At 43.4% G+C, this 16,206-nt stretch overlaps 1 protein-coding gene across 4 annotated transcripts in view; it reads right to left on the bottom strand.

Moving 5' to 3' along the window:
- The window catches only part of RAB31 (RAB31, member RAS oncogene family), a 68,908-nt gene that overhangs the window by 34,497 nt on the left and 18,205 nt on the right, over positions 1 to 16,206 (bottom strand). For all 4 annotated transcript variants that reach the window (XR_013926698.1, XM_080379023.1, XM_080379024.1 and 1 more), the window contains exons 2-3: positions 4,849 to 4,928; positions 2,152 to 2,233 (exon numbers count right to left, since the gene is read on the bottom strand). Coding sequence is in view for 3 of the 4 variants with exons in the window: in XM_080379023.1 (XP_080235149.1) it covers positions 2,152 to 2,233; positions 4,849 to 4,928 (162 nt within the window). In the remaining variant the exon portion in view is untranslated. The remainder of the gene's footprint in view (positions 1 to 2,151; positions 2,234 to 4,848; positions 4,929 to 16,206) is intronic.

Genomic DNA, 16,206 nt, shown 5'->3' with positions numbered 1-16,206 from the left:
TTAGCAGTAGAACACAGAGCCTCCACAAAAATTGCAAAGAACAAAGGACGGACAACAGCTCCCAAAGGAGAAACATCACGTGGAAGACGTTTATTAGTACACTACGAAAACCAGCAACGGGCCCAGAGGCTGGGGGTAGGCTGGAATCTTTGGGTCACCACAGTTGTTCAGAGGATAAGAAATCAACACAGGGGGAGACACTTGTTCTTGAATAGCAGTTCAGAAGGAGCGACCCAAGACAAACCCCAGCTACAAATTGAAGTGAACAAGCTACTGAGAAGCATCATGTGTTTAGCTGTAAAATGGGTATGTTCTAGGACAGAGAATGACCTGAACAGTATGGACCTCACCCTGGAAAACTTGTCTGTCTCAGCAGCTAGCACTCAACGCCCATCAATTTTGTTTACTGTATCACGCGTTTCCTAGAGTCCTAGTGAAGGACTGGGAATACATTGTGTAAACACAGAAGAAAAAGCTGGTCCCTGGCCTAAAGAGCTTATAATTCAGGATTACACATGAAAACCTGTAACAGATTCTGAGCAATTTAACAAGGTTTGCGGCGGTCACTGCTCATCACTGTTGAACACACACACAAAAAAAAAAAAAAGGAAAGCAGATGTTTGAAAAATGACAAGTTTAAAACAAAAATTGAGAGGAAACATAAAGGACTAGATGGGAAGGATGGATTTTGTGTCCAAGAGTCAGAGCTCAGTCACAGATTTCCTGCCTCAAATGAGACATCTTTTAGTTCAGTTAATACAACTTTATTAAAATTCACCTACCTCAGAAAAAAGCTTTGAAAGTCTTGAAATGATGTGGGAAAAAAGATTAATACTTGTATCTAAATGTCAAGAACTGAGGTTTGTGTGCTAAAGAGCTAAAAGAAAAAAAGAAAGCAGAGCAGGGCAGCAGAGGGAAGTGAAAGAGAATAAGCAAGGAAACTCAAACCATGGGAAAGAAAACGGAACCTTTGCTACCTCTTGCAATAATTAGTCAGTTATCAGCTGCATATCATGCAGAAATGGAACAAACAGGATCCAAGGGAAGGAACTATGCTATACTTCAAATTTGTTTTTCAAGATCCATTTTCCCATCATAAAGAGCACACTGAGTCACCAAGAGTCAACAGACTTCATCAGGGCCACTTTACATCATACTGTGCATTGTAAATAAAAACATGAGCGTTTCCTGCACTTAACAGCAAAAACTTTCATTGCCTGCAATTCACTTAGAATGTATGGATAATACAGTGGGCTGTACCAGGACTGACATTACAGCCTGTATAAGCATCTTATTTTACCTCAACCTAACACGAGCATAGCTACATTTTTCTAAGAACAGAAATGGCGCTATTTCACAAGAAACTTTGAAGATATTTTAAAACATGTGCATGGTTTTTTCTATTTCTTTCAAACTTCTCAAGATAAACGTGGGCACGTATTAAAGAGCATGTTTACATTCTACAGTTCTACAGCCCATTACTGCACACTACTGCCATTGAGACTATTAAAAGAAACAAATGGCTAACCAGGCTTACATACAGTCAACATCAATTAATGCCCACAAATTCCACTATGGCTTTTTTGAGAAGCCAAAGGAAAAACTACTTAATTTGAGCACTTTATATCACACACTTGAAAAATCAAGACAAAAACCCTAAGTGGTTCAGATTGCCAGTGCTAATTTCCAAAATAATAATGGCAGACACAACCTATGTGCATGTTCAATGTCCCAAATTGGGATAACCCTGGGGACACCACCTAAGCTCAGACCATCTGCCAGCTTATGCGCTGGAAGTCAAGTCCCTTCCAGCACCAACGAAAGCTGCCACACATAAACCTGATGAAACCAGAGAGGGGCTGGACACCACTTGGGCATTGTCCAAGCTGTTTGGAGGGAAGTAGCTGACAATTCACACCAGGCTGTTTTTTTCAGGTAAGTGGTATGGTCAGACTGACTCTGCATTTTCCCCACCTATGAAATGGGAATCTATATACTTGGTGACTAATGACCACCTGCTTCGCAGAGCTTTGCAAAGATTCAGTAGGTTTATACTTACAAAGTCTTCTGAAGATGAAAGATTTAGACAAAATATGCCAACACATTAAAAGAGATCAGTATAACAAAGATATACTGCAAAGGAATACTCACCCGCTCTTGACCAGCTGTGTCCCAGATCAGAAATTTATGAAGCTCATTCCCACAAGGCACAGTTTTAGTCATGAAGGACGCTCTGAAAAGAAGGAAGCCACAGAAATTTGTAACATGACTGACATTCCAAATATGCAACCTACAGACTTTATCTGGTTCTGCTGAGTGAGACTTCATGTGGGGAAACTCCAAAACCCTCGTAAAATGCCTATAGAAGTGAAAGTCTCTCTTTTCTTAGATAAAATATATGATACCTATATATGTGTTTAAAAAGGAAGGAAGAGCCTCTGAGGTTCAGAGGGTATTTCTGCACCGGCCCAGGAACACAAATGCTCCTGCCACTCACACGTAGCTTCTGCTGCTAGCTAGTTCCATCTTCTCAGTGATATGGACCTGAGAAAAAGGCATCAGCCAGCATCATACCAGGCAACAAATAAGCAACTTTTCAGTTAAACCTAGGAGACTGGATCATCAGGGAACAAAAGAGTCACCTGTTAGAATGCACTTGGTGAACAAATGGAAAAAAGTTATCCCCCTTCTCAACTCAGATCAAGTTTTGTGGCTTCTTGTATTTCTTTTGTAGGAAATGTGATTTGTCTATGTTTTCACAGTGTGATTTTTCTTCTTTTAGGAAAGAAGGTTACAAATTTCTAAGCTTTTTCTATATGACAGCATTTCATTTGAAAGCTGGCTAGGAGAGCCAAACTCTGGTAGATGTATTTTTTCCCCATTCTATCTGGACACAGCTGAACAATTTCTCTTGTAACTTTTTTCCTGGCTTATAAAGATGCATTTGATACAATGTACTGTCATTACAAAAGCACCAAATGACATACAACTGATGAAAATATTTCCTCAGAACGATATACCAGAGTTGTCCTCTATAGCCATCTGCAAATGGCTCATATTTAGTCATGTTGCATCGTTCATAAAAATATTAAGTACAGCAAAAACCCCCAGCATTTTCTTTGGTTGTTTCCAGGGTGTGTGCTTTCAGTTGTTGCTCTCCTTCTCAAATCATTAAACAACACTACAGAACTTCAAAACCAGAAACTTTAGAGCCACAGTAGCTACTGTAGATTGCAGGGTTTGTATATTTAAAACATTTGATTAATTTGGAAGAAAGTAAAAATAAAAACCTTATCTGTATAGACAAGTAATATCACATGCGTGCAAGCCAGCCTTCGTATTTTAATCTTCAAATGGGAAAAAAAAAATCCCGTAAATTTTCATAATTAACAGTAACAAAGAGAAAACATTTTTCTATTTGAGTATAAGACAATTTACTTAGCAACAACAACTACTTGTGGGAAAAGGAAGCTGATGACTTAGAAGTAAAGAACCACTCAAGTTCCCACCAATTCCTGCATTGCAAAGAAGTGTCCTTCAGTCAGTAATGTTACTCCTTACACACTTCCCTTCCCTCTGTCCATTTTTCTCTATTCATTACATTCAGGGCTCCAAAATTGTCCTGGAACATCAATGTGCAACTTCCAGCTCAGACTTCTTCATGCTTCAAAAGGCAGAGTTTTTGAAGATACCATCTAACCCTCTGAACAACACCGAGCCATCAATACCAATCCTTCCCAGATGATTTAAAACAGCTCTCAACACACAAACCAGATCAGCCCTTCCCACCCAACCCACTCTATTGTGAACATTACATATTAGCTTCCTCTCATAAGAGAGCAAGAATTCTCAAAATTTTTCAGGTATTGCTGGACGTGGCAGATTTGTCTCTAAGATGTTAAAAGAAAAAAAATTTGAAGAAGATCAACTACAGGACTAGTAGGCTTCTGATGGTCTGACACATGGAAGCTTGGCAGTTTTTACAGAACAGGTACGAATTAATTACACTTGGTTGAAATTGCATTGTCCCTATTTTGAGAAGGGCAGGATAATGCGACACCTAAACCTAGATGAAAGCATGTCCACACCTGGGAACAGACACTGTCCACGTTCCAGCCCAGGCTGGCAGGACACACAACACAGGTATGCCAAGGGCTCCGCATGGTTCTCCTGCCATTACTCAGCTATGGGGTGCCCTGGTCGCTGTGCAGATCACAGCCTCTTGGGTTGTGGGGTTTCGGTTCTTCAAGCTGCAAGGATCAGATTCCATACTTACTTGACCAGTAGGAACTAAAGTGATTTTAATCCTAAGATTCTACGATCGAAACAGGCTAAAGTGGGAAGTTCTTGACAAGACAAAAAGAAAAGGATAACAGCCGAGTAAGACATCTAAGAATCTCTTGGTGTGAGATGGGTGAACAAAACAGAACAGCTGGAAGTCATGGCCATGCACAACACAAGTCAATACAGCATGGTTCTGGACAGCCCCAGAAAACAGGCTATTTCAAGAGACTCCATTCACAGGAGGAGAATGGCAGGGCTCTGCCAGCCTCTCCATAATAGAGTACGCTGCAACGTAGTAAATTTAGGGCCCTCTGTATTCCCAGATCAGGGAAAGCAGAGCAGACCTGGTTTGGGGCAGCCCCCAGGCTCTCTAAACAGGTAACATGAGCTTGAAAGCCATTAAAGAAGAGTACAGAGTTGAGTGAAATTAATAAACTGGAGGGGGGTGGGGGTGGAAAAAAGATATACAGTACTCAGAGCCTTGAAAATAAAGAAAGGAGCTCAACACAGGGCAGTGAGTTAAAAAATACACAGAAGAAAAAAGCTATTATGCATGGTACTTACCCAATAGTAGGACTAATATTGTGGTCAAAGTGGTCCTGGACAAACCGACACACGATGCTCGATTTCCCAACGCCAGTATCCTGAAAATAAAGGACAGCATGACAGTGACTTCAGGAGACCCTAGACATCAATACTTCACCTGAAGAAACAGTCAAATATTAATTTGTGAAATTAAATCCTCTCTAGTGGCAAGTAGGACAGGTTAAACATTTCAAAAGAAAAGTGAGCACGTGGATTATCCTTTTCAAATGTCAGCGCTGTGAGTGGAGCTCCCTGGTACTCCTCCCAACACTCCCTTCTCTCCAGGCCTCGTGATCTTTTGGGGCGGATTTTATATTCCTGTTGCAAGGACTGCAGTACTTCAAGCACAGCCTTTAACTCGTACAGGGAAATCCTGTGCTTTCGAACACATGGCGCATTACCCAGCAAAGCAAGAGAAACAGGTGCACTCAAGCCTGCTGCAAGGGCAGCCCAAGTGTGCTTCCAAAACGGATTACTAACACCAACCTTTCAGTACGCTTCAAGCACCAACTTGGTGGAACCTTTTCATGGCAAGACAAACAAGCCTCCTGGTGGAAACTTTGCAGAGGCTGCAGGTGGTTTTGAAAAGGCAGGAATCCACAGGTTTGGATCTCCAGAGATGTGCAGCTATCACTGTGCAGGTTGTGTTACTTGACTGCGGTAAAACAGCATTACTTTAAATGCAACACAACTTGCTCTCTACGCTGCAATGTGGCGGGCTGTTTCCATTTGCAGGAATAGCCTTTTTTTTAACCCCCCAACCAGTAAGCAAAAATCATAGCAGTACAGTACTGGAACAAAATTCAGAATAAATGGGGGGTGGGGGTGGGCAGGGGAAAGCTTAACATATGCAGAATACAATTTTAGGCATTTAAGATAGCAACAAGTTTTCCAAAATGCAACATTTTTTGATTTGTCTCTGTTATTCCACGAAGCCTTGGATGGTAGGTAGAACAGCTTAAATTATACAGAGAATTATCAAGGAGGAGGAATAGCAGTATTGCTCTGTCTCCCACAGAACTGTTAAGAGCCTCCTTGGAGACAAAAAGGATGCCAGGAAATCGATCCTGACCTTTCCAAGATGTTAACAATGACAGCCCAGGGTCCAATCTAACTCATTAAAAAGTCAATGGAAAGTTTTCTATTAATTTCATTGGAAGTGATTGCAGAACTACCAGATTGCACCTGGTAGTTCCATTTGCATCCACATTTTAAGACACTTGAATAATTTACACAAACTTCTTGAAAACTGCCAAGACATGACAATACAGTTTGTTGAGAGCACCACACACATAACTACACATTTAAAAAACAAAAAAAAAAGCAGCATTTGCCCACACATAACTACATATTTTATAAAAAAAAAAGTCCTGTAATCAATTTTACAATATTTTATCTTCTTTTTGAATAGGAAAGAAAAAGAAAGCCTGCATTTAGATTTCCTTTCACCAGGCTCAAATGGAACAAACTATAACACCACAGCAAGCAAAGCCTTTATAGACAGCACTTATTAGAAAACCGTAATTTAAACTCTCATATTTAATTCAAAGCTGTCCTTAGCTTAAAAGCCATAATAGATGCTCACGGTACACAGACGTTTGTTTATCTACTGTGTTCAATCAATAGAAAAAAAAGATCAAAGAGAGTAGCAGTGCTTAAAACCAGCCCCACAGCCTTTGATCAATAGCAGCAACACATCCTGTTGCTATTCCCAAATTTTGCCTTCATTTTCAATTCCAGCTGACATCTTTGTATAATCACTAGACCAGAAAGCAGAACACATTAAAAAAACCCAAACAAACAAAAACTCAAAAAACCCCGAAAACTCAACAAAGCGGAGTCCTCTGTGCTGAAACTGAGGATCTAATTCCAGATTTCAAACCTTGTGGAGAAACCAGAACTATCACCCACTGGGTGCAAGGAGTTGCATTTCCTACTTGTGAGGACAGAGTTTCTGCCACAGTGTTCGAAACTAGACATTGACTCCCATGACCCGATGATGCTTCAGTTCCATCTGCTTCCTTCAGCTCCCTTGACAGCTCACTCAGAAGGGCAACTGCAATTATAGCTCCGGAGCAAGAGGAGCCTGGTCTCTGGCAGGGACGTGACATCCACAAGCAGGGATTAAAGCTTAGCTCATTTCCTGGAAGCTCCTGCCTCTTCATCTTTCAGTTTGTGGCCCTTACTAACGTTTCACGGTAACATTAAAGGAACTTTAAAAAAAGTTTCTATTGCTCTTGCATCTTTCGCAATGAGCACTGTTAAACTTAAGCATACGCCAGGCACATCAATAGCCCTCAAGAAGCTTAACACATTCTTACACTTCGTTCCTGGGGTTCCTTGGACTACCAGCAGGGCTAAATTTACCCTCGGTGTAACTTCAGTGAAACCAATGGACCTGGACTACAAATGAACCTGTCCTTAAGATGGCTACGGTCATAGCCAGTGGCCAGTGCTTTCCAGGAGCTGGGCAATTTATTGCACCAAGGGGTTCAGTTGAAACAAGCACTCCCAGCTTCTGTTTTGTTGCCTGGAGGATACAAATGGCCAGCTACTGGAGTATAATTAGAACACAGAGGGGAAGGAAGTAAAAAAGAAAAAAGCTTCCTACTTAAGGCAGTGATTATCATTCCATCGCAGGATTTAAAATACTTAGTTTTCAATCCATATTACTGTACTCGCACCCATCAAACAAGATGTTCCCTTGCCTGAAAGCAAAGCAAATCATGGTATGTAAATGTTATACATACAACTTGAAAACTTATTAGCAGTAGAAGATTTCTACTCAGATCTTATCTTTTACTGACAATAGGGAACTATCTTTCAGGTCGATCTGGCAGAAGTCAAGGAAAGTGGGGTTGCTTCAAGTAAGTAGAAAAGGCATTCACTTCTCAGCAATGAATTGAAACTTCCTTGCTAAGGCTGTACAAAGCTTTCCTGCTACCATCTGCTTTGCCCTTTACTATATGGTCTTCCTCTATAAACATACATTTTTCTAACATCTGATAGGGATAATCATTTGTTCCTTTTTTGTTCAAAGGATTATAACAGGCTTACCATGCCACACGCCCGGGTAACATTCTGGCATGCAGATGACTTAGGTTTTCAGTTTTCAAAGTTCTGCCTTTTGCCAGCTTTTTTTACCCCCTCTAATCTGTTTTTCTTTTTTGTTATATGTACGCCAACATGGAGTAAAACATCAAACATATACAAACAAATTATATTTTGGCTTATGTAAAAGGTGACAGTGGTATTGAGCTAAGTGGATTGGACAAGTTTCAGCAACTGAGAACGTGTCCTCAGGAGTTAATGTCGCACTTTAAGGAACAGACCCTGCAATTCTTCAGAAAAATCCTTATCCATAGAAAATGCAAGGGTTTCAGCTCTATACTAATTGACTCATCACAATCAAGCACACACCACTCCATGAGAGGAGTGGCAAGAAAGGAGTGAATGTAAAATAATTGTTCTGAATCAAGATGTTCATGATACATTTGATGAGTCACTCATGGGACCAAATGCATTTTGCTTTTCTCCTTTCTTCTTCATAAGCCTTGTAGCACACTTACAAAATACCAGTTATAAACTGCATTATACTGAGATAAGCAAAAGGTGCGGGGTAGGGAGGAAGGAAAGGAGTAGAACTGTAACCTACAGTAAGTGAACCACTATTAGAGTACCAGAAGAAGTAGTTACCACTTCAGAATCTCTCACTGGTCAGCAAAATGGATATGGAAATCTGAAACCCTATCAGATGCTTCTGATAAATACAAGGAACCATGCAAGCATGACTTCTTTCCAACTTTTACCCTTTAACCCTGAAAAGACATTCTCTATTCTTCTAAAATCCCTTACCCACAGGTTTAGGCATGAGGATTTTAAGAGCACCAGAAAGAGAGCAGCACGGCACAAAAACCAGTGCTTCCACCCACACTCCTGCTCGCAGAGAACCACCCCACTTGGCTCTTCTCAGCTCACATTACTGTAAAGGAGATGAGACTGTGTTTCAAGCCAGCAGAATTACAGGGTGCTGGCAACTCGTTTTCAGGCAAAAAAACAACTGAGCTGCTGATTTCTTCTGGCTGATTTGTAGCAACATAGAAGAAGATTAAAAAAAAAAAAAAAAAAGCAAGCAGAACTTCACTATCAGCAATATATTAAAAAAGAAAACCATTTTCCCATTACAAATAGGCATTTGGTATATTCCTCTGTCCATTGTTCCAGCTCTATTTATCCCGGCAGAAAAAAACTAATGCAGAAAAATCTAGTTCTTTAATTTAAATCTGGATGTCTCATTTATATCTTTGCATAACCAGAGGGCCCAGTCCTCCAAGCACTTTTCCAGATTGAAGGGAACTACACTACCCTGTAAACACATCCCTGATAAGGATGTTAGTCTTTAGCCTTGATATCATAACAGCTTTTAATAGATTCAGATGGGTCAAGACCTATTGTGCTGAGCAAACTGAAGTCTTCATGTAAATTCTTTTTACATCTGAAATGGAGTAAATGTTCAGTTTACAAAAAAATCCACACATATCGTGACTGATGACTAAACAGCAGCCCTATAATTATGCACACTGCTGCAAGAGCTTTTTTATTCTTGACTACACAGAATCTTTCTGTGCTATGTTAACACATAGGACTTTTAAAATATATGTAAAATTAAATAAACCACGCAAAAATCCTTTTATGACTCTAGGATTCTGGAAACACAAATAAAAAAAAAAAATACTAGACGGCACTTCACACAAGGAAATGTCATGCTAAAAATGAACATACTGAAGAAACTACCTTCTGTCCTCCCACTCGCAAAGTAAGAAAGGAAAAAAAAACCCAAAAGTGAACATCTGGCTTGTAACCACCACAGATCTCATGACTAACTTCCCGCTTCAGCTTCAAGAGAAGGTTGAGATATCCTGGAGACGGGTGCCACAAAAATCTGCATTGAGAAGTAACAGAGAGCTGATCTCCGTAAAACAGGGATCCAACAAAAGGCTCCTTTGGAAGGCTGGAAATTTTCCCATCAGCTTCAGCAAAGCCAGGATTACATCCATGGTATTTCAATTTGTATAAATTTTTACAAATCAAAAATGTCTGTTGCCCTAAGCATTTCTCATAGTAACCAAGATTCATTGACCGAGTCTTACATGTCAGAAGAACGATCGTGCCCTAGCAACCTGGAGGGTATTAATACCCAGTGTTCAAGAAAAGCAGGTAAAGCAGATGTTATGTCAACAATAATATGAGAAACCTTTGAAAGTGACAAGTCTTTATCCTTTCCCATAAAAAAGAAACTGATCCCATGGCTCATGTGGTTTCCACCGAACACAGCAGGACTCTGCTGCACCTCACACAGTGGGAATGCATCTGCCCCTCAGAGCCTGGTTGTGCTGGGGCTTCCCCAAAGCCAGCCTGCCGACCACCCTAACTGCACCAGGAGCCTTTGGCAGCCCAGCCCTTCCTCTGAGAATCCCTACTCAGGAGAGAAAAAAAAAAAAAAAAAAAGTGTGCAACCCACGCAGTCAGGGTTGATTTAGCATAACCCCCTGGTGGCAGCCTCTTGTGGAGCAGCTTCTTCATCAGGCATGCAGCTGGAGTCACAAAGCTGCTCACACCGATGAGCACCCAGATTCCATACAGAAGGCAAACTGGAGCCTACCAGCCAAGCTGTTTTGAAGCTTTCCCAAGACAGGTTAGCTCCAGAGGTGCATGAAGTGCATGCACCAGAAACAACCGTGGTCAAACTGGGCTCACTAATGATCTTCTCGGTGCACCTTCCAGTGAGATAAGGCTGCCTTGTGCCATCTTTCAGAGATGGGGGGGAGGCCTCAATCAAACATACAGTCAAAAAGCTGTCCCGCTCTCCTGGAAGAGGATCTACTCAGAGAGGAAGCTGGCTGCTCCTGATATTAAGAGAAGCAACAATTCCTGGCTCCCTGTCACCTATTCATGCCACCGGACAGACTTCTTGGCTGGTTCATTACTAATGGAAAAATAACAGAAGAGCCAGTTTATGCTGAAGATTTCCAAGCTAAATTCTCCCCTTTGTTACACCGATCTGACTCTTGCCAGTGCTACAGCAGAGAGGAAGGAGAGGTCCTTGCCTTACTCAGTGCAGAACTTTTGTTGTTGGAGCAATTAAGATGTACAGATGCAAACATTTTAATTGGTATGAAGTTGCCAAAAAGGAGAAAACTGTCCTTTATCATCAATGCATTTGATATTTTAAATGCAAAAAAGAAAAAAAGGCACTCAAAATCTCTGCGACTGGCCAGGCAAATCTGAGGTAGAAAGACACGGTTTAAACTTTAGGGGAAAAAAATAATCAATGAGTCTTACAAAAAATGCAAATGCAAAGAGACCTTTCATTCTAGTAGCTCTGTAAAGTGCAGCTGGTTTTGACTTGGCAGTTCAGTTTCTGCACATTAAAATAGCTATTCTTTCCACTGTCAGAATTGGCCATGCTTTAGGTTTTGATTTACAGTTGAATCCCCCTGGCCCATTCCCATTATCCTCAGCAGGACTCTGATGGAATTTGAAAATTCATAGCAGCGTAATCACATCACAGTGCTGCTAGATGGTTAGCATTTTATCAGCTGTCATCAAACAAATCGCTAGGCCTGCACTGTAAAGTATCGCTGGGCTTTCGCGGAAATGTATGTTCAGCTCTGGTCAAGCCTGGTATCTGCGAGGAATGTCACTCCTCAGGCAAGGTCTGGCATGCAGCACTGAGATATCCAACCTGCATCTTTCATGCTTTCAGAGATGCCGGTCCTTAACCCAAAGGCACGTGGTATGGTAAGGCTGAGTACAGGATTACAGCTGTCTTAAATTCCAATGGAGGCAAAAAAGCAATGAGTTGAACAACAAAATAAAGCTTTGCAATTTGCAGCCTGCTTTAGTCCTCTATGCCTGCCATTAACATTTTAATCATTACTCAGACGATCAGACACAGGCAGTATTGCAATACTTTCCATGTCTTACTAATCCAGTTACAGCTGCTCTGGAAGGCTGTGGCAGGCATCTTGAAGAGCATCTGAAACTGGCTTTGGATTTTTATCAACTGTACAAACATACTAGGAAGAGTTACGCACAACAGACTCCTGATCACAGTTTCCAAGGGCAGTATTTTAATCTAAGAATTACTCTACCCAGTAAACTTTTTGCTAGCCTTAAACACATCCTTTGTCCTTCCCTGTACTTGGGAATCACTTACTTGCCTGAAAACACTGCAGTAAGGAGAAATACCTTTCAGGAGACTTGGGTTCAGAGACACTCCTGGGACTGAACTGAATCTGCCAAGCATCAGGCTTGTCCCCACAAAAATGCAGCCATGCACTGCAGAGCAGTGTCTAAGGAAGAAGTGCAAATAGCTTCTCACTGTATTCAGTTTTTCCATCTGCAAGATGTATCAAGCGAGCCAATCCCACCACTGCATAAGCACACAGATGAAAATACAAGAGCAGCTCTTAGACTGACACGTTGGCTCACAGCCACGTCACCAACACAAAACTGCCTGAGGCTTCAGCCTGAACTAGAGGGATGCAGGCTGAGGTGCTCTGAAGCCTCACTTCTGCGATCAAAAGAATACGCATCTCATTTGGGACACAAATAATTTTGATAAATACCAACTTCTGTTACAGCCCTATACAATGAGGTATTTCCCGTGAGCAACATCATTCTTGGAGAAGTTCCTCCCTCTGTTGATTTGCTGGGATCCTCCTTCCAGAGCTACAGAACTGGCCCAGGGGCATGCCTGCTCCCCAAAGTGGCACCATGATTTTTCAAGTCCCCGCCAGGGCCTCTATCAAACAAGAGGTCCATTGTATGTTTCCTCCCTAACCCATCATCAGTACCTTTCATAGTTTGACTTCCTTCATTACCAAGCCTGGCAATGTACTTCTGCAACAAGAGCCCCAAACAACACTGGACGTGGCCTTATGCCAGCAGTGATCTACAAGGAATTTCTGCAAAGGTCTGGGGATACCAGCTGCAAATCCAATTTTTGAAAAGAAGAACGAGAACCAGAGTTGGTCTCCAGGACTGTCAATGCACTATCATGCACTTTCCCAAGTGAAGGGTGCTTGCCAAAGGAACAGCAACTCTCCCAATGAACACTGGAACCAAGCTCCCCAAGATCCCAGTATAAACACACAGATCTCAACGCAACTGCGTTTTGAGGGGGAGGATTACTCTGCAGGGTCTCACTTTTTCAGTAGGAACCACCACAGTTCTTTTGGTCATCTGTCCACGTGTGAACCTTACAAGTACATCCCTGTCTGCATTTGTTTGTTGCATGACCTGCTTTAAACTTGTAATAGATGGTAATACTGGTATCTTTTAAGACAGTCAGTATATTACTCCCATAAAGTTAGGATGGTCTGTGTCAATTCTCCCACAGTAGGACACCCTACACATCATTTCTAATTGCTAGTGTAATTTCAGGTCAATGCTGGTGTTGTGGAGCATAAATTAGCTACAGCACAAGGCTTTTTCCTCTGGTGCACATTAGCATTAGCTCTGCACATAGGAAGTGCACTGTTTGTTCTCAGGGACATTTTTCTACCCCCAATGAGGTCAGTCCTGTTATATCAGAATACAATCCTTCCTCCTAGGGCTGCAAGGACTGCATTTGGCACAGGGATTCCTGGATCTATCCTCCTCACCTCAATAGTAATTACTTGATTTTTATCTTGTAACAGCATTATGGGGATTTAAGTCAGTGATAGTTGTAAAGTGTTCAGTCGGTACAGTTACAAAGAACCATTTAAGTGCCTTAAGAGACAGCCAAGTGCGGACTGTGTGTGTTTGGTATTTATATGCATCTTCAATATCATCTGCATATTCCTAACTGCCATTTTAAAACAGAAAAATATCTGCTGGCCAGGGCTTAATGCTCTCTGGCCTCTCATGGCAGGCTGACCCTGGCTGGGTACCAGGTGCCCACCAAAGCTGCTCTATCACTCTCCTCCTCAGCTGGGCAGGGGAGAAAAAATACAGCAAAAGGCCGGTGTGTCAAGATACAGACAGGGAGATAATCCACCCATTACTGTCATGGGCAAAACAGACTCACCTTTTAGAAATTAGTTTAATTTATTGCTGTGGTGGTACATCTCACCCCCTTCGCTGGGCTGCACTATGACCTCAGGAATCCCTGTTAGGCTTTGGCATTTGAGTAACGAGTTGGACAGTTATGCACCTCTTGATCATACCAACAGCTCTTGCGTGACTAAGGTGGGGAGCGGTACTGCCTGTACCAGAAATTCTTGTTACCTGGTGAACGTGGAAATGAAAACAGTAAATGTTCATCCCCCGACAGCCTTGGGGCATTCCTGACTGAACTGTAGCCCAAGTGGAATGGTACCGCTGCCACTGAAAAACGACCAACTCACGTAACGGCCAGGATGGAGTTTTATGGATGGCTAAAGCCAGTCATCTCCAACCCTATAAAGTAGTGGTTGAAGTCAGACCCTTTGAGCTCTCCAGCTCTCCTGGACCGCACCAGCTGCAACCAGCATCACAAACTCCTAAGGGGAACTGTCACCAAAGGCTGATGATGGAGCATGGGCCAATACCCCTGCTCCTAGAGGCTCAACCCTTTGACCACTGAGAAATGCAAAGGCATTCAATGTGAACATTTCACTGAACTCGAGGGTAACATTTAATAGGTATACCTTTGTATATATATTTCCATATACCTATTCCTTTCCGTTTGTGCGTGTGTGCAATTTGGATACTTCATGACCAATACAGTATACGCGACATCATTTCAGATCCATAATCAAATCGCTGTTATAACTGAATTAAATCCTATTGAATCACTTGGAAAATATTAAATTAATGGCTGATTAAGTGCTGCTACTATTTTGTGATCAACCTTAAACTGTGAATAAACCCCCACTCTCTATATACCCTTAGATATAATCTGTTGTCCAAGTCCGCAACTAGGATTGGATCTACCACTCACAACTGCTATCAAAGCATTAGAAAACAAGGGTGGCCACTCTGAAACCCGTGACTCAATGGAAGGCTTCCCTTACCCCTTACATCACATCTTTGATCCCTGTGTAAAATCATTTTGGGCTAATTTCATCTTGATTTTTAATTTGATTTTTAAAATTATTTTTCTTTCTGTCTTCTATCCATATAATAAGTAACAGAGTGAACCTTGCCATCGAACTTGTAAAATTGCAAACTCATATTAGAACTATTTTGCTCATATCTTTGATGGTGCTTCTTTAAGCGACTTTAACATAAACCATTTCTTTGCAACAACTACTGATCAGATCAGAGAAGGATAATGAGAAATAAGACAAAATCTTAAAACACCTTCCCCCCACACCTCCCTTATTTCCAGGCTCAGCTTCACCCCCGATTTCTGTCCCCCCTCCCGCCCAGCAGCGCAGGGGGCCGGGGCCGGGGGCTGCGGTCAGTCCATCACACGCTGTCTCTGCCGCTCCTTCCTCGCAGGGGGAGGCTCCTCACACTGCCCTGCTCCAGCCTGGGGTCCCTCCCGCGGGGACAGTCCTCCATCAGCTGCTCCGGTGTCAGCCCTGCCCACGGGCTGCAGTTCTCCACAGCCTGCCCCAGCCTGGGTCCCCGCGGGGTCACAGGTGCTGCCAGGACCCTGCCCCAGCCTGGGTCCCCGCGGGGTCACAGGTGCTGCCAGGACCCTGCCCCAGCCTGGGCTCCTCTCCCCGAGGGGTCACAAGTGCTGCCAGGACCCTGCCCCAGCCTGGGTCCCCGCGGGGTCACAGGCGCTGCCAGGACCCTGCCCCAGCCTGGGTCCCCGCGGGGTCACAGGCGCTGCCAGGACCCTGCCCCAGCCTGGGTCCCCGCGGGGTCACAGGCGCTGCCAGGACCCTGCCCCAGCCTGGGTCCCCGCGGGGTCACAGGCGCTGCCAGGACCCTGCCCCAGCCTGGGCTTCCCACGGGGTCACAGCCTCCTTTGGGCACCCACCTGCTCCGGCGTGGGGTCCTCCACGGGCTGCAGGTGGGGATCTGCTCCACCATGGACCCCCACGGGCTGCAGGTGGGGATCTGCTCCACCATGGACCCCCACGGGCTGCAGGTGGGGATCTGCTCCACCATGGACCCCCACGGGCTGCAGGTGGGGATCTGCTCCACCATGGACCCCCACGGGCTGCAGGTGGGGATCTGCTCCACCATGGACCCCCACGGGCTGAGGGGCACAGCCTGCCCCACTGTGGGCTTCACCACGGGCTGCAGGGGAATCTCTGCTCCGGCACCTGGAGCCCCCCTGCCCCTCCTGCACTGACCTGGGGGCTGCGGGGATGTTGCTCTCACATATTCACACTCTCTCTCTTCTCTTCC

The sequence above is a fragment of the Falco punctatus genome, assembly GCF_963210335.1.
Source record: "Falco punctatus genome assembly, chromosome: 3".
NCBI lineage: Eukaryota > Metazoa > Chordata > Aves > Falconiformes > Falconidae > Falco > Falco punctatus.
Note: the sequence above shows the minus strand (reverse complement) of the source record. Positions and strands in the feature narration are given on the sequence as shown.